General features: G+C 46.2%; 2 protein-coding genes across 6 annotated transcripts in view; one reads left to right on the forward strand and one right to left on the reverse strand.

The window, feature by feature from the left end:
• CACNB1 (calcium voltage-gated channel auxiliary subunit beta 1) overlaps positions 1-11845 on the reverse strand; it is a 49182-nt gene extending 37337 nt beyond the window's left edge. Inside the window, exons 1-2 of one of the 5 annotated variants that reach the window (XM_081836992.1) lie at positions 11133-11845; positions 4827-4913 (exon numbers count right to left, since the gene is read on the reverse strand). In XM_081836992.1, coding sequence (XP_081693118.1) covers positions 4827-4913; positions 11133-11219 — 174 coding nt within the window. In that variant the 5' untranslated portion in view covers positions 11220-11845. Of the gene's footprint in view, positions 1-4826; positions 4914-9844; positions 11042-11132 lie in introns of those variants that run through there. The other 4 variants (XM_081836990.1, XM_081836989.1, XM_081836988.1 and 1 more) reach the window with 4 other exon arrangements.
• Positions 11846-17894: 6049 nt separating this feature from the next.
• Positions 17895-22378, forward strand: RPL19 (ribosomal protein L19). Its single transcript, XM_081837321.1, has 6 exons — positions 17895-18035; positions 19917-20023; positions 20648-20770; positions 20963-21083; positions 21414-21524; positions 22197-22378. Exons 1-6 carry the CDS (start codon positions 18031-18033, stop codon positions 22318-22320), a joined length of 591 nt encoding a protein of 196 aa, XP_081693447.1. The 5' UTR covers positions 17895-18030; the 3' UTR covers positions 22321-22378.
• The last annotated feature ends 1631 nt before the right edge of the window (positions 22379-24009 follow it).

Raw genomic sequence — 24009 nt, forward strand, 5'->3', positions numbered from 1 at the left:
CACATGAGACTCTTAATCTCAGTGTCCTGGGTTCAAGCCCCAAGCTGGGCGAAAGATTCCTGCATTGCAGGGGGTTGGACTAGATGATCCTCATGGTCCCTTCCAACTCTATGATTCCATGATTCTATGTAAAACCAACAATCCTTAGTGTTAGGTAATCATATCAACTCTCTTGCTTCAATATCATAACACTGGCTGTGTACACACTACAGTGGTACCTCGGGTTACAGACGCTTCATGTTACAGACTCTGCTTACCCAGAAATGGTACCTCAGGTTAAGAACTTTACCTCAGGATGAGAACTGAAATTGCGCGGCGGCAGCAGTGGGAGGCCCCATTAGCTAAAGTGGTACCTCAGGTTAAGAACCGTTTCAGGTTAAGAACGGACCTCTGGAGTAAATTAAAATCTTAACTAGAGGTACCGCTGTATATATTTAGAGCACATTCTTTCCTTGCAAAGAATTATGGGCACCATAATTTCCTAAGTGTTCCTGGGAATTGTAACTCTGTGAGGGGTAAACTGCAGTGCCCAGAATTCTTGGCAGGGAAAGGCTTTGAATGTGCACCAGAAGTATTTTATAGTGTGCACACAGCCACTGTTTCTACACCTCATTCTCCTAGCCATCTTTTCCTCAGTCTCAGAGTAACAAGATATCAGGAGAAAAAGGAGAAGAGAGAGGGGGGCAGCCCCTCGCCTTCATAATTTGGGATGTGGCTTGTCAATTTGTCTTCTTGGCTATGGGCATCAGAAATCATACACTGCCCTCTTCTGGGCAAAGGTGGGAAACTCATATCCAGAAGGCAGAAGAGGAAGGGCATGAGGAGATAACAGACATTTGGAGTGTTGTTATTTTTTGCTGTTGTTTGGAGCCCCGTGTTTTTAATTCCCCTCCCAACCAGCAGGAGCCCCTGCCTTTCCCCTTGTCCCAATTTTCCTCTCAGACGGCGTCCTTACAGAGTCTCAGAAATAAACCTTTAGCTGTGATTTGTTCCTCCTTCCCTCTTCAGACCCTGCAGCAGCATTGAGAACCACAAAAGGGCCTCGACTGTGGATGGAGGGAACGCTCAGCGTGCAAGCGCTTTTAAAAAAGTGCTCTGGTGCTCTGCCGGAGGCCTGCTCAAGGAATCTCCACCATAGCAACGGCCTCCTACGTCATCACTATGGCAACACAAGTTCAGGTCACAGATTCCCCATCCCTCCCTCCCAGCAGCTCTCCTTCGATTCCCCGATTCTTTCTATTCACACATTAGAAAATGGGTGTGGGTGAGGGAACCACAGGGCCTAGGACAGAGAAGGATGTGTTATAAAGGGGGCAGACTATTAGTCCACACAACTTGGTCATGATGATGCTGAAGCAACAGGGCCTTCATAGATTGTTTTGGGGTTGTTTTTTTTGTTTTGTTTTGTTTTGCTTTTTTAGTCTTTAATTTTTCTATTTAAGCAGAACCTCAGTAATATGCAATAGGCAAATTTAACCATGCATCCATATTATCGTATTAACACTCCAATTTCAACGAAATAATGCTTTTAACTTAGTTTCTAGAGGCACCAGTGAGACTTTGGTTGCAATCAGAACTTCACTTGCCAAGGCCCAATGAATTCAATAGGATTTACTTCTGAGCTGCAGAATGAGCTTTCATCAGCAACAACCTATTGTGGAAATCTTTTTAAAGAAGATTTCCAGTCCTTGTAACTGTTGTCAAAATATGAAAAGGAAAAAATAAATAAATGGGCAGGGCATGGTGACATCTGCAAAGCCAGAGGGGAGAATCATGGAGACTCACCAAAATTTGAGCCTGAGTTGTTTCCTGACACAATAGGAATTAGGTCACATTTTGTGGCCAGGACTAGAGCGATGGAAGTGTTGTTTTCAATATTTAGAAATGTTTTCTGATGTTAACCTGAACCTGGCCAAAGACTTTAGGATGGGGAGAGGGGGGGCGCTATGAATGGAATGTAGCTACTGCCCCCACTAGTTCCTGCCCCTGAAGTGCTTCTGTCACCAAACTCTGTTCCCTCCTTCCATTCTGCCACTGCTCATCTAAAAAGATGCATTAAAAAACAACAACTTGGATCTTCAAGGCAGAATAAGTCATGCAATACAAAACATGCAGGTTTGCTTAATTAGAATACTTTTTAAAATACTAGAATTTGTCAAAGTTGTACAGAATTTGAAATTTGTGTGACCATGTGATGTTGAGGACAAACAGCTGTAGCCTTGGCTAAAGTTCATAGCCAGTCCTGAAAAGCAAAAGGAGTGTAGCAACTTTAAAATGCAATTGAAGAACTTAAGTATGAACTCATGGGACAACGGCGCACTACAACCCTGGTACAGATAAAGTTATCAGACAGCAACCATAGAAAAGATTGAGACAAAGACTGTCTCTTTCTAGCATAGACAGAGAGCACAGAGTAGTGATTCCACCTGGCAAGGGGATGGAAATGCACATATCTCACCTCAGATGCCCGTTGCCTTTTAAGCAGAAGACCATGGATTCTGATCTGATGCAGTGTTTGAACCACAGGGTCCCCATCAGAGGAAAGAAGGTTTCTCGCACTTACTTTGTACCCTCTTTCATACAAATCTACTACACAAGGGCTGAGTTTCTTCCTCACTCAGTTCCAGACACTCAACCAGATGGGGCATTGCTATGGCAACCTCACTGCTTCCCTACGTGAGGGACAAAGAGGTTTCTGTTTGTCCTCAATTTGCAGAGGCAAGAAACTGCAAGACTGGTCGAAATGAAAACCAACACATTGGGTGGGTTGGAGAGGTGCAGTTCTGGGCACCTTCCACCCAGGTGTCAAATTTGGGGGCCAGGAAGCCAGCTATGAAAACACTGGACATCCAGCAAGTAATAGTTGGAAGGGAACAGAACCTTAGAATCTCGCAGATGGGCTTATACCTTACTAATAATCCCTTTTGTAAACATAAATAGCAATGAAACAAAACACTGCTTAACAGTAATGAGCTGCAGCGGGGGGGGGGGGAGAATCTCTTTCAGCCTGAGGGCCGCATAACCTTCTGGGGGCCACATGCCAGTTGGGGGTGCACAGCCAAAGGTGGGCAGAGCAACAGGTGCAAAATTTACCTTTGTACAGCAGGCTGGTTTCTACACACATTCAGACACTTCTCTGTCTCCTCCATCCACGAGAGCTGGTGAGTGGTGTGGCCTAGGGAGAGGAGGTGTGGTCCCAAGGGCCAGACAGAGATGGGGCCTTTGGGTCTGAGGTTCCCCACCCCTGAGTTAAAGCCTCAACAGCCAAGTTAGCAGCCAAGCTGAAGGATGAAAGGAAATGGCCTGTCTTTGATCTCAGACTGCCCTTCTGAAAACTTTCCTATGTGGGGTAAAAAAGCACAAGGAACCATCAGATATCAGTGCCATCCCCTTTGTTAGTTGACTGCAGGGGTAGGCAACCTAAGGCCCAGGGGTCGGATGCGGCCCAATCGCCTTCTCAATCCAGTCCACAGACGGTCCGGGAATCAGCATGTTTTTACATGAGTAGAATGTGTCCTTTTATTTAAAATGCATCTCTGGGTTATTTGTTCATTTCCCACTTCACCCCAAAATATAATCTGGCCCACCACATGGTCTGAGGGATGGTGGACTGGCCCCTGCTGAAAAAGGTTGCTGACCCCTGGTTTACTGTATAACAGGCACGGACTGATTTCCAGAATCTTAGCCTCTAGTCATTTCTTTCTCATCACCTCTACGCAGACTGCTCTCTTTGCTGCCTTGGCTTTTGTAAGCATTTAGATCCTCCATACACTGCAGCTGCAGCTTTTTAACAAAGCAGTTTACTCAGAAGTCGGACCCACTGAGTTCAGTGGGAGTTACTCCCGTGTAAGTGGGTGTAGGATTGTAGTTCGCCTGAGTAGCCGAATGCTGCCTTGTTCACAGAGCCCTTGGCGGGGGGGGGAGGGACCAAGTGGATCTATGGCATCTATGTTAGAGAGCACAATTTTATTCTTAGGCATAGTTCTTCCCAGTGCCTTCTTTTCTAGAAAAATAGGTGCCAGTACTCACCATGAAGTTGTTACAATAAGTGCCACACTTTTTAACAACAACAGAAGAGGTGCCAGTACTGCATACACTTGAGTATCCCCTGAAAAATAGCACTGCTTCTTCCTATTTAACTGGTTATTGTACATGGGGAAATAAGTGGATTTGCTGCCACCCACAAATGGAAATACATTCCTCATTGCCCAGAGCAAAATATTTTGAGAGGAGGAAGGTGCCCAGAGAGTTCGAGAGAATTCCTAATTCTGCATCAATGACATTTAAAAGTAAGTGTTCAGAATAAACGTTGTCAAATGATGTAATTTGGCTTTTTCATAATTGCATGAAGTCTTGTGCCAATCCACTGGCCGTATTAGCATTTCCTTTGGCAATGGACAAGAAACAGGAAGGAAAGGGAAACAGAGAGGTGTAGCAAGGGAAAAGAGAGAAAGAGCCTGTGGGCCGTGGAAAGTGACTAGGCATGTGCTTGGGAAGGAATCTCTTCACCCCTGACTCCCATCCCCATAATCCTGAAAGCTCTCTCCAAACTCCCCATTCAGTTTCTCATCCTTGAGCTACGCCTTTGCAGCCGGTGGGAGAAATAGCAAACTTGCAATGAAAATGCTGCCCACTGGAGGGAGATTCTCAAAGTCAGAGAAATCACAGCAGGGCACATTGAAATTAATGTGTGCTGTTCTTTCAAACACCATGTACTAATAAGCAGCAACCAGCACATGAGAGATGTGAATTCCCTCAGTTATAAACTTCACGTGACGCTCCTGCAGCCCTTCGATTCCCAGCCCCCTCCCTCTGCTTGAGCTTACCTGCCTGACGAAACTGTTTGAAGTCGTGTCAGATGAGGTGCTGCCGTCGGAGCGTTTGAAGCGATTCTTCCTTTTGCTATATTTCCCCTAGGAGGTTAAAGAGGATGCAAAGATCAGAGAGTGTGCAAAGGTGGTAGGAATAAATGCAAGCGCAGACCTAGGTAAGTGTATGCAACTCACTGCTAAACCAAAGCTACGAAACGAAACAAAAATAAACCTAGTTTTGCATTGTTCTCTTTGGCTTGCTCCCATTGGACTCCCATTGGCCCCAACTAGCATGGTCAATGAACAGGGATGATGGGTGCTCTAGTACAACAACATCTGGAGGGCCAGAGGTTTACCAGACCTGAGCGAAACAGTATCTTCATCTTCTCAAGGAAGGCAAAAACACTGGACAACAAATAGGTAAAATACATTCAGCACCAGAAGTCTGCTACGTGCTGAAAGCAACAGGAGCAGCTTCCTGCTTGGAGAGTTTATATCTATGTAAGATGGGCATATAGAGAATAGTGTCTGACGAAGGTAAAGGGAGAGTGGGAGTGGATGGGGTTAGCCAATAAATCCACACATCACAGGACTGTCCCAGCATAGACCAAAATGATTATAAATCATGATGAGCTGTAATTGGTTTTGATACTGAAATCAGAATCCTCTCCACCCTCACACAGGGGCAGCTGGTCATCAGCCACAGTAATCAGAGAGGATCTTCTCCAATATGCATAAGGAGGCAATTGCATTTACCTGAGTACCAGGCCTTGGCAGTTGTCAAAACAAGATTGAGTAGGGTTTTCAGACTCTGTTCCATTTATGTATATCATTATGTTTTTATTTGCTACTTCTCTCCCACACATACTCATTTTCTCTCATATATCCTTGTGCCTAAACCTAATCAGAGTGTGGGTACCTGTGAGGAGATGGAAAAAACAGGGCCTCTCTCTCTCTCTCTCTCACGCGCGCACACACACACATACACACCACTCAACCCTGCATGGCACGGCCATAAAACCATCTGACACATCCATCTGCTCTTCAGAGTCCTGGATGGTCTTGCCGCCCACCCACAGCATCATAGGCCAGACACCAATTATCAGAGCACAGGGAGATGGTAGTGGAAGGCTATCCAAACACTAATTACCTTGCAAAGCATATTAGCAAGCATAACGGGAAGCCACACCTCACACAAGGCCCTGGATCAAAACAATCAAAAACTGCTGCAAAGCTGCAAAAGGAAAGGAACTCCGCACCAAGGGTACATGCAAAAGATGACCTTCCTTTTAGTCTGCGGTAACTTAGGAGATGCTGATTCTGTACTCGCATTTCACTAACGCAGATTAGAATCGCCACTCCATAACTCCACACAAACGTGCTCAGAGTTATATATGCAACTGATTCATTTCTAAGGAGTAGCTCAGCTGGGATATGTTTTGTGCTCAAACCTGCTAAAGGCACAGAAGGGTTAAAAAGGAATGTCAGAATATTCATTTCCACTTAATGGGAGGGGCAACTGAGTACAGCACTGCCAAATTCATGAGCTGTGTATGGGTCACGTCAGACGCAAGGACTCCGCAACTCGGATCCAATGCTAAGGATGCCAGAAGTTGGCCTAAGAATGGCCATGTTGGCTGGGGGTAATGGGAGTTGTAGTCGAAAACATCTGGATGGTACCAGGTTGGTGGAGGCTGTTGAAAGCAATAGATCAGTGCTCTATAGACCAGGCCCTCAGATAGGCGGGGGAGGGCTTGTTGGTGCTGCCCAGTTGGCACTGACCCATAACATTCTTGGTGGGAGCTCCCCATTCGTGGAATGCCCTCTCTGGTGAGGTGCAGCTGCTTAATTTTCAGCAAGAACTCAAAAATATTGATGGCTGAAACATAATGCAGGGAATTTATGGCTTAAAGCAGTGTTTCCCAACCATTGGTCTCCAGCTGTTTATGGACTACAATTCCCATCATCCCTGACCACTGGGTGTTGCTAGCTAGGGATGATGGGAGTTGTAGTCCAAAAACAGCTAGAGGCCAAAGGTTGGGAAACACTGGCTTAAAGACACTGCCCCTGGCAACCTTAACATTATTAGCTGGGGGGGCCTATTTTACATGGTTTTAGATGTTTTAAATTGTTTTTTGTTTTGGACCAGGCTTCCTCAACCTCGGCCCTCCAGATGTTTTTGGCCTACAACTCCTATGATCCCTAGCTAGCAGGACCAGTGGTCAGGGATTATGAGAACTGTAGTCTCAAAACATCTGGAGGGCCGAGTTTGAGGAAGCCTGTTTTGGACCATACAAGGATTGTTGTAGTGCTGTGGAACCTGGGGCCCTCCAAGTGTAGTGGCCTCCATCTCCCAACAGCCCCAGTTAGCATGGTCAATGGTTAGGGATGATGGGAGCTCCAGCCAAGGAACACCAGGAGATCACAGCCTTCCCTACCCAGTTGTACGAACTGCCGAGATGATTATGAGACATTCTTGGAGAATTTAGAGAAAGCCCCTGTTCAGTTGCAAATGTTGCTATAACACTGCAGGCCGTGGGACATTTCCCCCACATGAGGCCGGAAAGGATGGAGAGAACTAAGCGCAGTTTTCAGTGGGAGAGAGCAGGAAGATAACTTGGGAAGGTGAGCAAAAGAACAGGAGCAGGGTGGTAAGTGTAGGACTCAAAGCAGAAAGAGAGGAGGAATCTCTCTCCTGCATCCTCAGGTGTGTAAGTATCAGGCAGCCTCTTGCCATATTCCCCACAGTCCTGTTTCCTTCCCTGCCCAGTTCATCACCCTCTGCTGGTCATGGCAGCGTTTCCCTCTCTCTCTTTATATAGAAAACAAGCATCACTAGGTTCCTTTTTTGGAGAGGGGGGAAATAAATGTACCGGCTTCATGCTTCCACCTGCTTCTAAGAATCACAGCTCCGCCCCATGCCTTTTTTTTTTTTTTTTCAGAGGGACAGTCCCCAGAAAAATCCAGACCCTTCTCTCTAGGGTGTGTTGAGAGAGGGAGCATGGAGGGGGGGGCGGGCTAGAATGAACCAGACACTTCCCAAGTATGTCTCAGGGAGAGGGAGAGGGACAGCTGGCAGAGGAGAAGGCAGTTGTTACCAGGCCTCCGCAGACATGGTTCTCGTAGTTCTAAGGCCAGGCAGGGCAAGGCAAGGAGGCAGAGACCGAAGGGCTGGGTATTTTTAGGCCTTTCCTCCCCGCTTGTTCTAATTAAGGCACGTGCGTCATTCATAGCTGCAGAGAGCAGTCGGGATCCACCACCTGGGGGGGTGGGGGTGGGACCACAGAGAGGGACAAAAGGAGGAAAAGGGGTAGACTCACTCATGACATTCCACACACCAAGAGAGTGGGTGGAGCACTACTCTCTGCGAGTTTTAGATGAAATGGGGGAATTGCTGCTGCTGGGAGGCTATATGTTTAAGGTTCAGGTGGTGGGGGTGGTATTGCTGCTGCACTGAGCTAGACCGAACTACTTAAGGACCACATAGTTCACCATCACATCAATAGGAGCAAACATGTACTCTAATGTAGAGGTGGCCAACTTCAGGTGTTGTTTGGAGCACAGCTGCCATCAGCCCCAGCCAACGTGGCCCATGGTCAGGGATGATAGGAGCTGTCGTTCAACAGCATCTAGAGGGCACAATTTTGGCTAAGGTGGCCTTATAATGGGTTCTGTCACCAGAAGCCTTTGCTTGATACTCCCATCAAAACAGGGCAAAGGTATCGAGCTGCTACTCTCTTATCCATCATTCAGCTTGGGGTATATCTCCTCTGAGGTCTTCTTTCAAGCTGGTATTTCTCACACTCCCTTGAAGCACATAAATAGTCATTAGAACCTGGAATCTTTAAAACACCACCACTGGATCCTGCTGTCTTTTTCTGTACTTGGTTGTACCTGTACCTGTTTTATATTCCAACCTCCCTACATGTACCAGTGGCTTACTTGATAGCTATGTTTTGTTCTTTTTCTTTTGCAAGCATACTTGAATAAAATTAGGAAAAATATAAAATGAAAGAAAAATAATCCAGAATCTCCCATTTCTTAGATCTCACAAACAGCACCAGGTAGGTCCATTTGCTTAGTACATTCTGCCACTGAGATCCACTTATTCTGTTATCATCCACCCAACCTGCAAAGAGAGAGGGAGGCTGGACATTTTGGCCTCTCATATTATCTAAAACTGACCCGCTGTCCAATCTGAGTTGTTGTCTCCCAGTACCTACATTTGCTCACTAGAGTCAAATACATTAGTAACTCTTCCCTAAAATGAATCAAACAAGGTCTTGGCAACCTCCTTACATGCTCCACCAGAACCACAGGTTCACACTAACCCTTGTCTCCCTGGGCCAGTCCTCTACCCCTAGGACAAGAGTGGGGCAGCAGGTAATGGTGGACTTGCTAGGGGAGCACTGCCAGTTTTCAGTGGCACACTTGCGGCAGGAGTGGGGAATCTATGGCCTTTCAGATATTGCTGGACTGCAACCATCACCCCTGACTACAGACCAGGTTAGCTGGGGCTGATGGGAGTCCAACAACATCTGGTGGGCTACAGGTTCCTTACTGCTTGCTGGGATTCTTGGAGAGAATGATGAACTGAGCAAACCTCAGCCTCAGCCATTGAGGCGCTTCTTATGTGCTTCAGGAAGAGTGCGTACAAAAGATGACAACTATGTTGAACAAGAGAAGCAGTGAGACAGCCATCTTGCACTTTGAGATAATGGAACAGGGACGTTTGAGTCAGAGGTTACAATCAAGCCAGCAGTGTAAAAACAAGCCCTTATTCTGTGTGAGTTTATGTTGCAAACACACCTAGGGGGCCATTATAATAAAATACTGTAAATAAACAAGGACACACTACCCAGAGCGCTTAGTGCAGTGTTGCTATGCCTGAACTGTTAAAAAGGGCTGAGTATGCATTTTTGCTATATACATTTGAGCACACAGCAGCAGACGACAGGAATTCTAGATAAAACAGAAATAGCTAGACCATACAAGATTGATCTTGGCTTATCTTCACCCTAGAATTTTCCTACCCCATAGAGAAGACTGATACCACCTCCGCAGTCCCTTCTGAAACTTGTTGATAGATCCACCAGTGTCCTATTGGCTGTAGAAGCTGCTGGGAGATACAGAGGTGGGGTAGAAGCCCTGGGTGGTCTTATGTGTTTAGTGCCAAGTTTCCTCAAGAGATTGGTATACTCCCAAACCAACCCATGGAGATTCCATGAGCGCCTTCTCCATGTGCAGCTGCGTGTGCCACCCAAATACCTCAAACCATTACTCCTCTTTTTCCAGATGAGAGGAATCTGAGTCATGGGAGATGAGGCTGGAAGTCAGTGGCAGAGAACAGGAACAAGTGGGCTTCATCTCCCAATGTTTTAACCCAGCCTTTGCTAAGCTGCTGTTCTTCAGACGTTTTGGACTACGTCCAAGTTGTAGTCCAAAACATCTGGAGAGTACCAAGCCGGCGAAGGCTGCTTTAGCCACTAGTCCCTCATCTGAAACAGGAACAGATCTCAAGGGCTATGGTGCTTAACATATCTGGTGCAATCCCTTTCTTCATTTGATGCAGCCCCTTCTAGACCCCGCACAGGCCACAGCCAGAAGATCCTTTGGTCTGGCTTTCTGCAAAATGTTTGCGTGTTTGGATGGATGGACGTGCATTGGTTTAATCTCATCTGCTTGCACGGAAAGGCACGGCAGGGACAGCATGAAAAGCAATACATTTTTTCCACCAAGTGGGTGCCCTTGGCGTCTGGGAGCCGATCCCGTAATGGAAGAGGCAAGGGAGCGGCTATAACTGATCCCAAGCGGGAGGAGAAGGGCTGTGCAAGGTACATTCCTGGTGCTCCTCTATGTAGCTAGGAAAGCTTCTAAAAAACCATCGCCACCCTCAAATGTGCCATTCTCTCCCTCCAACTCCATGACTCACATCTCTCTCCCTTTGGCTCAACGCCCCCCCCCCTCAGGTGCCTGTGTGTCCAGGATCAAAGTCAAAATCTAGGAAAACATAAAAGCTACCCTCTCCCTGCCTCGACGACGCCATCCCCCTCAATAACACGCGGGGCGGTGGTGGTGAGAAACGGGTGAAAGCCAGGACCGAGGGTGGATCAGCCCATGTCTGGGAAGGATGCCTGGCTGTCGCTTGCGATTAAAGGTGTCTCACGTTCTCTATTTGGTCTCCTTCCCTCTCCTCCTTCCGATTTCCTCCCCGCGCGAAGATCTCCACCCGTCCAAAGTTCCCCACGCCCTAACGCCAGGAGTCCTCCGCCCAGAGGGCTGGAAGGAGAAGGCAACGGATCGGGCTGCGCCGCTACTCACCTGGAGGCCAGGGTTGTCCAAGACCTCCATCTGGATGTCTTGGCTGGAGCTGTAAGGTGTGCGTGACATGCCGCCGTCCTGCACCATGGAGATGTCCGTGCGCCCTCGGCTGCGCTCACGCCGGACTCATGGTGGAAGCCGGAGGTGGCTGGGCGCGCCTTTCGCCTCCCAAGAAAGCCAGCCTCTTCCTCCTCCTCCTCCTCCTCCTGCTGCTGCCGCCACCCACCCCCACCCGCTAAGCCCGTAGCCTCGGCATGGCCCCTCCTGGTCCGAGACGCGGCGAGGAGCGAGCAGGCACCCTCCGCCGGCCGCCCTGATGGATGAGCGCAGCGTTCCAATCAGAGGGCATCGCCGACGGACGGCTTCCTGGCAACTGGCGAGGGCTGGCTGGCTGGCTGGCTGGCTGCTGCCTCCCGCTCCCCCGGGGGAAGAAAGGAGCGGGTGGGTGTGGTCTGAGCCAAAGTGCGGCCGAGCAGATGGCGGGGAGGGAGGGAGGGAGGGAGAGCGAAGATGGAGACTCGGCTTGGCACTGGCTGCCAGCCAGCCACACCCCCACCCCGCGCACCGAGATCCTAGCGAGATCTACCTGCTGCTGTTGCTGCGGCCGCCGCTCCAGACTACCTATGCAGCCTATTCACCTATTTTCTCTATCTAGTCCTAGCATTCACCCCGCCCCAAAGACACACTCTTCTGTTTAATAGTCAGGGGGTGGATGCACACGACCATTTTTGCCCTCCCAGTTGCCAGATCTTTTCTCTCTTCCTCACTACCCAGGCTCGGTAGACACCAATATTGCTAAGTCTAAGAAACACAATATCACAAGCTTTAAATTTTGGAAAGCCAAAAGACATACCCTCCAGTACCAGAGGAGTTTCTTCTTCCTCCCACCCCAGCAGTTGTTCCTCCATCAGTGACCATCACTGTTTCTTCCTTCCACCAGTTCCTTCTTTCTTCTGCCCTTAGGGAACCCCACTTGTCCTCCAGGTGGTGGTCTCTTCCTAGCACTTGTCTCCCATAATCTCAAGTGGTGAATGGGTAAGCTAGGGTCCCTCTCTCAATTCAATTATTGGTGGGGGGGGGGCAGGAATTGGCAATCTGTCTCCACTCTGTGAAATTGGATTATCTTTCTGTGCCATTGCAAGTGAACATTAAGAGCCTGCTGGATCAGGCCAATGGCCCATCTAGTTCAGCATTCTGTTCTAACTGTTTTAACCCAGATGTGCTTAGGAATCACACAAACAGGACCTGAACACAACAGCACTCTCCTTTGCTTGTGATCTCTAGCAAATGGTATTCAGAGGCATACTGCCTCTGACAGTGGAGGTAGAACATAGCCATCCTAGGCAGTAGTAGCCTTGAGAGCCTTATCCTCAACTTTGTCAACTTCTCTTTTAAAGCCATCCAAACTGGTGGCGATCACTGCCTCCTATAGGGGCAAAAGTCCATACAGTTTAACAATGCACTGTGTGAGAACTTTCTCTTGACTATCTCAAATCTTCCAACATTTCAGCATTCTGCAACAGGTGCCTTTAAACATTTGTCAGCTTTGTGTCTGATCTTTTGAACATGCCATTACCAGTGCATAAGTTACACCTCAGGTACTGGACAAAGATTTTTGTAAGCAGATGTTGCAAGACAGCTTGGCTTATTTCTGTGCTAGGGAAACATTGCAAAACCTTAGCTTCTACATATTGGAAGCTTTGCAAAGATGCTGTGCAAGTCTTTAGTTCCAGGACCGGCAGTCAAGCAGGAAGCCTTAGAATTCATTGAGTAGTTTGATGACCTCTTTTTGGCTTTTGAATCCTTGACATGGCCCCTCTTGCTGGCACAGAAAGAGGATGAATTAGTGTTGAACTTCCTCTAATAAATGTTTATCTCCTGGTTTATCTCCTAGTCACTCTCCTGGGAGGTTAGCTCATCCCTATTGAATATAAGTGCGTGTGTGCCTGTGCCAGCTCTCACTTTGTAATCGTCTGCAGCAGGTTTCTGCAGGAAAGAGATGTGGCCTGTTTTGCTGCAGCTGCCCTCAATGTTTCACGTCTCTAGTTGGTTCCTTCACCAGCAGCCATGCTCTCCCAAGGGACCAAGTAACAAAGAAAGGGTTGCAATGGAAAAACAGGCAGGATAAAAAAAGCAAAAGAAACTGCTGAGGGAGTTTCAGGTTGGAAGACAGGTGTGTGAAGGAAACTGGGGAGTTTGAAAGAGTTGCAGTCTGTAAATACACTTAACCCACATGGGAAGCATATTCCGGGTTGTGCAAGGACATAGGCTACATACACTGGTACCTCGGGTTACATACGCTTCAGGTTACATACACTTCAGGTTACAGATTCCGCTGACCCAGAAATATTACCTCAGGTTAAGAACTTTGCTTCAGGATGAGAACAGAAATTGTGCTCCGGTGGCCCAGTGGCAGCAGGAGGCCCCATTAGCTAAAGTGGTGCTTCAGGTTAAGAACAGTTTCAGGTTAAGAACAGACATCCAGAACAAATTAAGTATTTAACCCGAGGTACCACTGTATGGCTTTTGTAGTAAAAGGTACCACTTTACCTTTTGTAGTAAAAGGTACCACTGTAGTAAAAGGTACCACTGTATGGCTTTTGTAGTAAAATGGCTTTGGTAAAAAAGGTAAAGGGACCCCTGACCATTAGGTCCAGTCGTGACCAACTCTGGGGTTGCGGTGCTCATCTCGCTTTATTGGCCGAGGGAGCCGGCGTACAGCTTCCGGGTCATGTGGCTAGCATGACTAAGCCGCTTCTGGCGAACCAGAGCAGCGCATGGAAACGCCATTTACCTTCCCGCTGGAGCTGTACCTATTTATCTACTTGTACTTTGATGTGCTTTTGAACTGCTAGGTTGGCAGGAGCAGGGACCGAGCAACGGGAGCTCACCCCGTCGCGGGGATTTGAACCGCCGACCTTCTGATTGGCAAATTTGGTACAGTGTTGCAATTACTGCAAAATGCTACCATGGATTCTTAAGGGAGACAGCAGGATAATCCATCTCAAAACTGACCACTAGTGAGAGTAGAAATGAAAAGGAGGCTTCTGAAGTTTATGAATGTTCTGGCAACAGCTATTTGATTTAAACCAACCCTACCTGATGTTTACTACTTTTAAAACTGACAAGGAAGGACACCAATGCTCAAGAGAACACTCAGGCATCTGATTCTCATCCTGAGGCAGGTCATCTTCCACCAGGCCAAGAGAAAGTCAAAAGGTGCTTCTGGATTATCCCCATTTTCAGGTGGGATTAAATCAGGCTTCCTCAACCTTGGCCCTCCAGATGTTTTTTGCCTACAACTCCCATGATCCCTAGCTAGCAGGACCAGTGGTCATGGATGATGGGAACTGTAGTCCTAAAACAGCTGGAGGGCCGAGGTTGAGGAAGCCTAGATTAAATCACATACCAGGGAATTCAGGTTGTACAGTGAGAAAGCCTTGCACAACAAACCTGTTCCCTACAAAGATCAAATTGTTCGCGATAAGGAACTTGACAGGAAATTGTACTGGAAAGTGTGGGCAATACTTGTGTTGATGCAATATCTAACCTCCCTGAGAACAAATATGAATGCATAGGTAGTCTGGAAGTGTCTGAAGTTTAAGTTTCTGATTCTTCATGCAACATGACAGCGATTACACAACTTTTCCTAAGAACAGCAAGGATCATGGTTGGGCCATCTAATTCAGCATTGTCTGCAATGGCTAGCAGTGGCTCTGAAGGGTTTCAGGCAGGAGCCTGCCTTTCCCATTCCTACCTGGGGTACACCAGAGTCTGAGCCTGAGACCTTTTGCATGCAAAGCAGATGCTGTACCACTGAGCTATGGCCCTTCCCCACATGCTTCATCACACTCTCTTTACTTTAAAATGAACACTGAAAATGTTAGCTTTAAGGATAAAAAGGCACATAGTTCTCCTTTCACAAGGTGGGTGGGAAGAGTCAAACTTGAAGTTGACATAAATTCCCCAGTGAATAATAACAAAATCAGTAGAAAACGACTGTCACATTTAATTTCACTCCACCATTCAATAACACAAAAAAACTTCAGTCCAGTTACCAAAGTTCTAGGGTTTATTTTTAACTATCTGAGCTTAAACCTTGCCATAGCCTGGATGCTCAGAGCACATAAAATTGTTGAAACACATTACAATAAAAATAAAACTTATTGTCCGTGCACACACTTAACTCGTGGCCAATTGCCTGTTTTATAAACATGCTTCGGCAAGGCCTTTACTAAGCATCAAGGTGAATGGTGTTTGAAAAATGTATTTCAGCTATTACTTCCTTTATGTTCAAGGTCAGTACAGTGGGCGCTCGGGTTGCGAATGTGATCCATGCAGAAGGCATGTTCGCAACCCACAGTGCTGCGTCTGCGCATGTGTGGGTTGCAATTTGGCGCTTTTGCGCATGCATGAGCAGCACTGAAACCTGGAAGTAACCCGTTCTGGTACTTCCGGGTTCGGCGTGGTGTGCAACCCGAAAAGCATCTGTAACCCGAGGTATGACTGTATGGTTAAGGATCACCAGGATAGAGACATAGGAAATAGGATACAGAACAGGAAGATTTAATGTTCAGTTTTAAAAATTTGTAATCAGGTGAAGAGTAGGTAATAATATTAACAACAACAACAATAAAAATAATAACACTATTTTAGACAATCATATGCTATCAATCAGTTTATTTTTCAGTAACACTGGAATTCTAGGCATATCTCCCAGGAAACGTTTCAAATGGGGTTACTTCTGAGTAAACATATTTTGGGAAGGGCCATAGTTCAGTGGCAGAGCAACTGCTTTGCATCCCAGGTTCAGTCCCTGGCATCTCCACATAAGGGCTGGAACTGGAATGCCCAAAATCCTGGAAAGCTGCTTCCAGTCAGTGTAGGCGATAATGCGTAAAATGCACCAGTGCTCTGATTCCAGTAGAAGCTGGCTTCCTATGTAGACAGCAACACTACTATTTACATCCAATGGTAATGTATTGGTAAGCCTCTTTCTTTCTTTCTTTCTTTCATTCATTTATAGCCTACCCTTTTCTTCCAGGGAGACCAAGGTGGCATATCTGGTTATCCCCCTCCTCTCACTGAATCCCCACGACCCCCCTTGTGAGGCAGGTTCGGCTGAGAGGCAGTGACTGGCCCAGGGTCATCTAGTGAGCTTCATGGCTGAGTGGGGATTTGAACCCTAGTCTCCCAGGTCCTAGTCTGACCCTGTAATTGGCTTTTTATTGTCCTTGTTGTTTTTATACACCTGCATGGAGTTTAAGATAGCGTACATAGTTGTCTACCACTCCCCACTTTTACCCACACAAGGATGGGCTGGGAGGTAAGGTAGGCTGAGAGTGAGAGTACGTCATTGACCCCAGGTCACCAGTGAGTTTCAAGGCCAAATGAGCTATTAGGGACTTCAACTCCCATCAGACCCAGCCACAGCCAGCATAACTTGATGGGAATTAAAGTCAAAATACGTGGTGAAGGCTGCCCTAGTCCTACTCAAGCAGTATACATCACTATATATATTTGTTCAGCATTCAAATGCGACAATTGGTATTTTAAGATGCCCCATGAAAACAACCAAAATAAAAAGATAAAGCACCGTGTAAGAATTAATTCAGCGCTAGGGAAACCTTACCAGTTGTCAGAAAGGGAAAGGGGGGAGTGTTTCAGAGCACATCTAATATTGCTCTTCTGCTTCAATGGCTTATCACATGCGCCCAAGCCACAACCTTATTTGCTTTCAGCCGCCCTTTCTCCATGTCAGTCAACGAAAACAACCCCAGTAAACATATCAATGATTTCACCGAATACATCAGAAATTGCAACATGCTACACTCATCGCGCAGGCGCACTCTTTTCAAACAAGTCCGGACATGTTTTGTGCGATCAGAGTCGCAGCGCAATATTTAGCCATAGACTTAGAAATGTAGAGCAGCACACGGGAAATAACTTTCGGGTTTGCGTTGGGCGCCATTTTTTTCGTCTCTCCCGAAAGGGAGGCAAGGGCTGTCTGCAGGGAAACAGGGTTTTCGCGCAGGTGTGATTGGCCAGGCTCCAGCAATGGACAGGATTTTCTACTTTTCCTAATTCAGGCTTTTAGTGGGTCTGCAGGAGTCACTAGCTGCAAGTTAAAGGCTGTTTTGCATAAGTGAGTTTAAGCTGGAAATCTAAATCAGCCCTACCCCACACCAAATAATTTGCACTGTTAATAGGCTACATTGCAAAGCTCTCCTAAGCCCCTCTCTGTGCCACAGCAGGCCATCCTGCAAATAGAGAGTAAGTGGACCGTATTAGTACTGTCCTGTTTTAGCATGCGGGTGGGACGCTGTTTTCAAACACACTTAAAATAAAACGTGGATTTCTCCATTTTTTTTCATTTATGGGCGGCTCTCAGGCCCAGAGGAGAAAGAGGAAGCCTCAGAAATAATCAAGTTTAATATCTCCAGTATGAAGAGAAAGTCTCCACTCGTTTCTTTTCTGCAAGCACTTCACAGCAAAACTATGGCATAATCTTTCCGGGCATGCGCAAAACGCTCTCTCTTGGCTCAGGCGCAGAACCCTCCCGGAAGCGCCTCCCCACGCGAGCATACGCCTAGACATCCGCGCAGGCGCAGTTGAGCTTTAGGCCATACTACTCTCAGCTCCATGGGGGGGGGAACAGAATTTGTTGTTCCTGTGGTTTAAACCGCTTGCCCCAGCCTCTTTAACTCTCACATTTTCCTCCAGATTGTCGTTCAACGTGAAGTTTCAATCCTGGTGGGGACCGAAGGCGAGTCGATGAAGGCGGAGTGAAAAGGGAAGAGAGGGGTGAGTGGTACAGCCCACTGACGCGTCGGCTAGTAGGCTGGCCAGTGCGCGCTTCCTTCCTCTCTTTCTTTTTAGTGCCGTCGGCGCCGCCGCCATGAGGTGAGGAGCTGCGGAGTAGTAGGCGGCGGGGGGGCCTTCAGTCTCCGTGAGGAGTTTTGGCGGGGGGGGGGGGAAGGCCGAGGCTCGACGAGTGAAGGAAGGGGAGAGAACAAAAGCCAATAGAGAGGGGCTGTTTCGTTGAGGGCGCGCGACACCGTTACGGAGGGACGGTTGGGAGACGCGGCCTAGTAGCGCGTGAAGGGGGAGGCGGCGGCGGCGGCGGCTGGGGGTTCGAAAGGGGAGGAGCCTCCGCGGCTGCCACGAGGGGCCGGAAGAGCCGAATTGGCGAGTTGGGGTCCGAAAACGGAGGGAAGCCATTGAGGACCATAGAAGGGTAGAGCTGGAAGGGAGGTCCACCCTCCATGGGTCATCTAGTCCAGCCCTTTCTAGTCCAGGGATCGCAACCTTGGCCGATGGCCTCTTCCAATGAGAAAGTGAGGAGAGAGACCGTCACATCGTCCGAGGGAGACCCTTCCCACTGTCGGAACAGCCCCTTCTGCCAGAAACTCCTTTCTTAATGTTTAGTCGGGAGCATCGCAACAAAAGGAGGGGGGATACTTATTTGTTGCAATTATATCCCATTTTCTTTCCTCCGAGGAACTCGAAGGTGGTGTTCGTGGCTCCCCTCGTTTAATCCCCACAATCAGCCTTGTGGGATGGGTTAGACTGGCAGGCAGTGACTGGCTCACAGGGTCACCCAGTCAGCTTCACAACCAAATAGGGAAAATACAAGATAAAAACACAAAATACATAATAAAAGTGAGCAAAATAAAAAAGCAAACCCATAACACCCCCCCCCCCACAAACACATTTAAAATGACATACACTGTTAATCAGCCAAAAGCCTGGTTGAAAAGGAATGTTTTTCCCTGGCACCCAAAGATGTATAACGAAGAATTGAACCCTGGCTTCCTAAGTCCAAGTCATGCCACTAACCACTTTACCACACTGGCTCTCAATGCTTCTGCTTCACATGCATTGTTTCCATAAATTTTTCAGCCTTTCTGGAAGATAATCACACCCCCTTCCCCATAGTGCAGATAGTGTTTCATGAGAGGAGAGTGGTCAGTTGAAGGCTGCCTGGTGTGTTCCATGGCTATGCAAGAGTTAGAATATCCAAACTCATCTCTCTCGCATACACATCTGGATCTCTGACATGAGAAATCCCCAAAGCAAAAAAGGTTATTACAAATGTTATAAAGGTGTACCAGGGTTTGCAGATGGTTGGTGGCTGTTGCTTTACTATCACAATAAGCCACTCCTGATTCAAAAATGTCTTAATAAATAATACTATTGGATTTTGATATCCTGTACTGTACTTTATCAGTACTGTGTTATGTTAATAAAGTGTGCATTGGAGTTATAGGAAGGAGTCCTCATGCAGCAAACCTCTTTTTCCTCTCAGAGTAATTGGGTTAAAATCAGATTAAATTCTCTTTGCAGGAATACAAATAAAATGTCAAATAAATAAAAATCTCAAATTTGATCTACACTGTTTCTAATCATGGCACTGATTAGAGTGGCAGAGGTGGCACACATTGAATGATTGATCTGACTGAAAGGAGGGTAGTTATATACTCATCAGGGTACTGGACTGGACATATAGACTTAACTTGCTGCGCACCCCAGTATTTCCTGTTTTTTCCCCACTTTGTGCCACCGATACCAAAATTAGTGGGGTCTTTGTGGGGGGAGCCTAGATTAGGTTCCCAGTGTCTAGGCTCATTGCTCAGAGCCCTGTATAGTTTGCTTATTTTAGTTATGCAGATGAGCAGTTAATTTTTGCTACTTTGGAATAACACTCCCATCTAATATCTCCACAAGTCAGGATAACTTCTTTGCTGTTCTGTGAAATCTCTAACCTTGTATTTTTGTCCTCAGTATGCTAAGGCTTCAGAAGAGGCTGGCCTCCAGCGTCCTGCGCTGTGGCAAGAAGAAAGTCTGGTTGGATCCCAACGAGACCAATGAAATTGCAAATGCCAACTCCCGTAAGTGAACATTTGCCATGTCACAGAAGCATATGAGTATGTACAGCTTGCTTACATTGTTGGTACTTCTTGTAGCAGATGCTAGTTTTTGCTGATACAGTGGAACCTTGGTTTCCAAATGCCTCCGTTCTCATACGTTTTGGTTCTCAAACTGAAAACCCAGAAGTAAATGCTTCAATTTTTCAACGTTTTTCATAACCTGAATGTGTGATGCAGCTTCCGCTGAGTGCAAGAAGCTCTTGCAACCAATGGGAAGCTGTGCCTCAGTTTTCAAATATTTCAGAAGCCGAACGGGCTTCTGGAATGGATTTCATTCAAGAACCAAGGTACCACTGTAATCGGTTTTGTTTAAAGCCATAGCAAACATCTGTTCATAGTGAAAGCCACTAGCTTAGTAGCACTTTCTTACTCTGTTACATAGACTTTCCTTAGCTTACATGTCTTTAGTAAATTCAGCAGACCAGAAAACAGACAGTCTGTGAATCAGGTGGATTTTAACTTGGAAACAGAAATGTAGACATTGGCATAAACATAGTTTTGCTTACTTATGTGAAAATAGATTTGCAGGTTCTCCTTGGTGATATTAGTTATTCTTTCTGATTATTGTTTTCTCTTGTCTTCTAGGTCAACAGATCAGGAAACTGATCAAAGATGGCCTGATAATCCGCAAGCCAGTTACCGTCCACTCACGAGCACGGTGCCGGAAAAACACTTTGGCTCGCCGCAAGGGCAGGCACATGGGCATTGGTAAGAGCTGGTTTCCATCAATTTTGAGAATCTCCAATTTAGAGGCAGTTTAGTTTAGGCAGATCTAATGAAACAAGGCATCAGATATCTTTAATTCTACACTTAGGAGGCTTTTGCAGAAATGCAAACATTTTTGTACTCTTAGCACAGATCACTGAATCATTCTGCCTAACATTTTCCTTTGCTTTCCAGGTAAGAGAAAAGGTACAGCCAATGCACGTATGCCTGAGAAGGTTACTTGGATGAGAAGGATGAGGATTTTGAGACGTCTGCTTCGCAGATACAGGGAATCCAAGAAGATTGATCGCCATATGTAAGTCTGGCAAACAAATACATTTGTCAGTTTTGTCACCTGAAGCATCTCTGGCATTTTCTGCCTGTAATGTGGCTAACTTTTTATATGCGTCTATTCCAATGGTGAGAGCCAAATCATGCTAGTTTATGGAAGGCTTACTGAATAGTGTGCTAGGTTTCAGAGTTCATTTAAATTGGATTTAAGGATTATGGAGCCCACATACTTGATGACAAGGCAAAGCCACTTACAGTATGTCTAGGGGACGTTGCTTTCTGTTAAGGCGTTAATATTTATTCAGAGCTATGGAGTGGCATACTCAGCCCTTGCTGTTTCTGCCATCTTTTCCAGGTACCACAGCTTGTACTTGAAGGTGAAAGGTAACGTGTTCAAAAACAAGCGGATCCTGATGGAGCACATCCACAAGCTGAAGGCAGACAAGGCTCGCAAGAAGCTTCTGGCGTAAGTGTTTTCCCATTTTGCTACTGGACACTTGCTTCCTTTGAGTAAAGTCATTCTCTCCTTTGCTCTCCTCCCTGAATAAAGTCCTGTTCTTGGCATAGCAGTACTAAAATTCTTAAGGTAGCAATAAAAAGGTGTTGCGGGCTGAAGAATGAGAGGTATAGCACAAACTCCACAAGTAATCAACTTACAGTGGTGAGTCATCTGAGGTATTAGAGTTTGCTCTCTTTACTCTTCTGTTACTTGCCATGACGCTTCCGTTGAAGGGGTTCCTTCATCTTGATTGTCTGGCTCCATCACTGAGTTGGGAAGTGATGTTTCATTGTTCCCTCCAAGTTAATTCACTAATTGGCTTTTTAGTGTAAGTTGGCAGCGGTGACAGAGTACTCTCTATGGGGAAATGTTTGGTTACTAGACAGGATAAAAATGCTCCAAAAATAAATTTAAACTACCACAAAGTTATCAAGGTAGCTTGCACTCTATATTAAAAACAATGAAATAGGCAATAATAGTTGTTAGGGAGGGGACAAAAGTTCTCTTCAAATGTTCCAGCTGTCAGACTGCAGACAAATCTGAAATCTGGATTCATACATATACTCGGTGAATTTGGCGACAGCAATGAAGTGAATCTGTTGTTGCTGTGCTTTTCACGGGCCTTCCTTTGCTTTTCAGTGACCAGGCTGAAGCCCGTAGGTCCAAGACCAAGGAGGCCCGTAAGCGCCGTGAAGAACGCCTGCAAGCCAAGAAGGAAGAGATCATCAAGACCCTGTCCAAGGAGGAAGAAACTAAGAAATAACTTCTGCCTTTCTGTGTACATAGTGCTCAAAGGGTATCTAATAAATCTCTTAACAACACATCTGTGTCTAGTAGCTTTTCCTAGATAAGTGGGAGGGTGATCTTAGAATAAATGCCCATGGGGGGGGGGGGGTAACATGGCAGCTTGGCCTAAATCTTTGTCCACAAAGCTTGTACAATTACTCAAGGTGGGTTGGTTGAAATATTTCTGTTAAGTTGGTTTCTAATTTTCTGTTTCATGTTTCTCGAACAAGTGTGCATGCTCATCATTTGCTAACAATTAAACCTTGTTGGTTTCAAACTAGAGGCTTTACTCTAGTGATGCAGCTCGTGTGCCTTATGCGCTACATAATTTATATCTGCTGTAGGGGAGAGTAGTTATAGTTTCAGATGATTTCCTATACACTTGTTGGGACACTAAAGCCCTATGCGGACATTCAACCCAGTTCTGGTCATCTGAGAAGTCATATGTGCTGGCCTTGCTCCCCCACTTCCACCACCCTCCATGAGTTAGGTAAGGTATGTATAGGGAGGCTGCTGTAGGTGTGTGAGCTCCCTATATGATTTAGAACCCTGCATGATCAGTGCTCTAAATTGTGTAGGGAACTTGGACATATTGAGCAGTCTGCCTGTTTCATGCCTTACCAGCAACACCTGCAGAGTGCTAGGACTCTGTACCAGTGAAGTGACCAGGATGGTGGAGAGAACCAAGCCTCTTCCTGAGTGCTCCACACAGCAAGAATTGAATGCCTGAATAGAGCCTCAAGCAAGCTTACCTGATTTGAAGGTGCAAGTACTAAAAACTTAAAAGAAAGCAAGGATGGATCTGTATTGGGCATAACAGCCTCTCTTGGGTAGGAAGCCAAAGATTCAGTTTTAAGGATAAACTTGGTACAACGTTCAAATATTTAAAAAACTGATATCTGATCTTCCTTTATTTTTTAAAAAAATATTGATCCACACCACATGTGCTTTGTGGTGGTGACGTTACTGTTAGTTGATATAATAGATCACTTCTGCAACATGCAGCATTGATTTTACGTTTCTGGCTGCCTGACTTGCAGAAGCTGACATGGGGATATTTTATAGCCCTGTAGGTACTTACACATTTAGAAATTGCAGGCATTGTATTGAATTGGACCACCAGGGCTCCAATAAAAGGCAGTTTTTACTTTGAACTGATGCTTTCAGCATTTGAGATTCAGAGAAGCTAAAATAATGAAGTATACTAATCCTTTTTCAGCTTTCTACCTTCAGAGAACCCTTTGCTCTCTGGCTTCTCTTTTCAAGGAGCCCCTGCTATGCATACTCCACATATACTACAATAAATATTCAAGTTTGTGAGATTGTTAGACTTGTTGCCTTACATGAATTAAGTGAAGCTGAATTCAATCCCCTGCAGCTGTATATTGGAGGGAAAGAGCAATAATAGCAGGCAAGTTGTCTTTCATAGGAAAGAGTATGTCATCAGTCTCATTAAGAAATGTCTTCTAGGCTGCTCAGATACCCCAGGGTTCACAACAACACTTATAAACTTAACCGAAATGTGTTACAGAGCAACAGACAGGCGAGCTTAGCCCGTGATGCAGGAGGCTGCTTGTTTGGTTGGTTGTTTTTTAAAACAGCTTTCAAATTCAGAAATGTCCAGCTGGTGGACAAAACAGTTAAAAAACACCATAAACAATAAAAG

This window comes from Podarcis erhardii (genome assembly GCF_964252035.2).
Source record: "Podarcis erhardii genome assembly, chromosome: 13".
Lineage (NCBI taxonomy): Eukaryota > Metazoa > Chordata > Lepidosauria > Squamata > Lacertidae > Podarcis > Podarcis erhardii.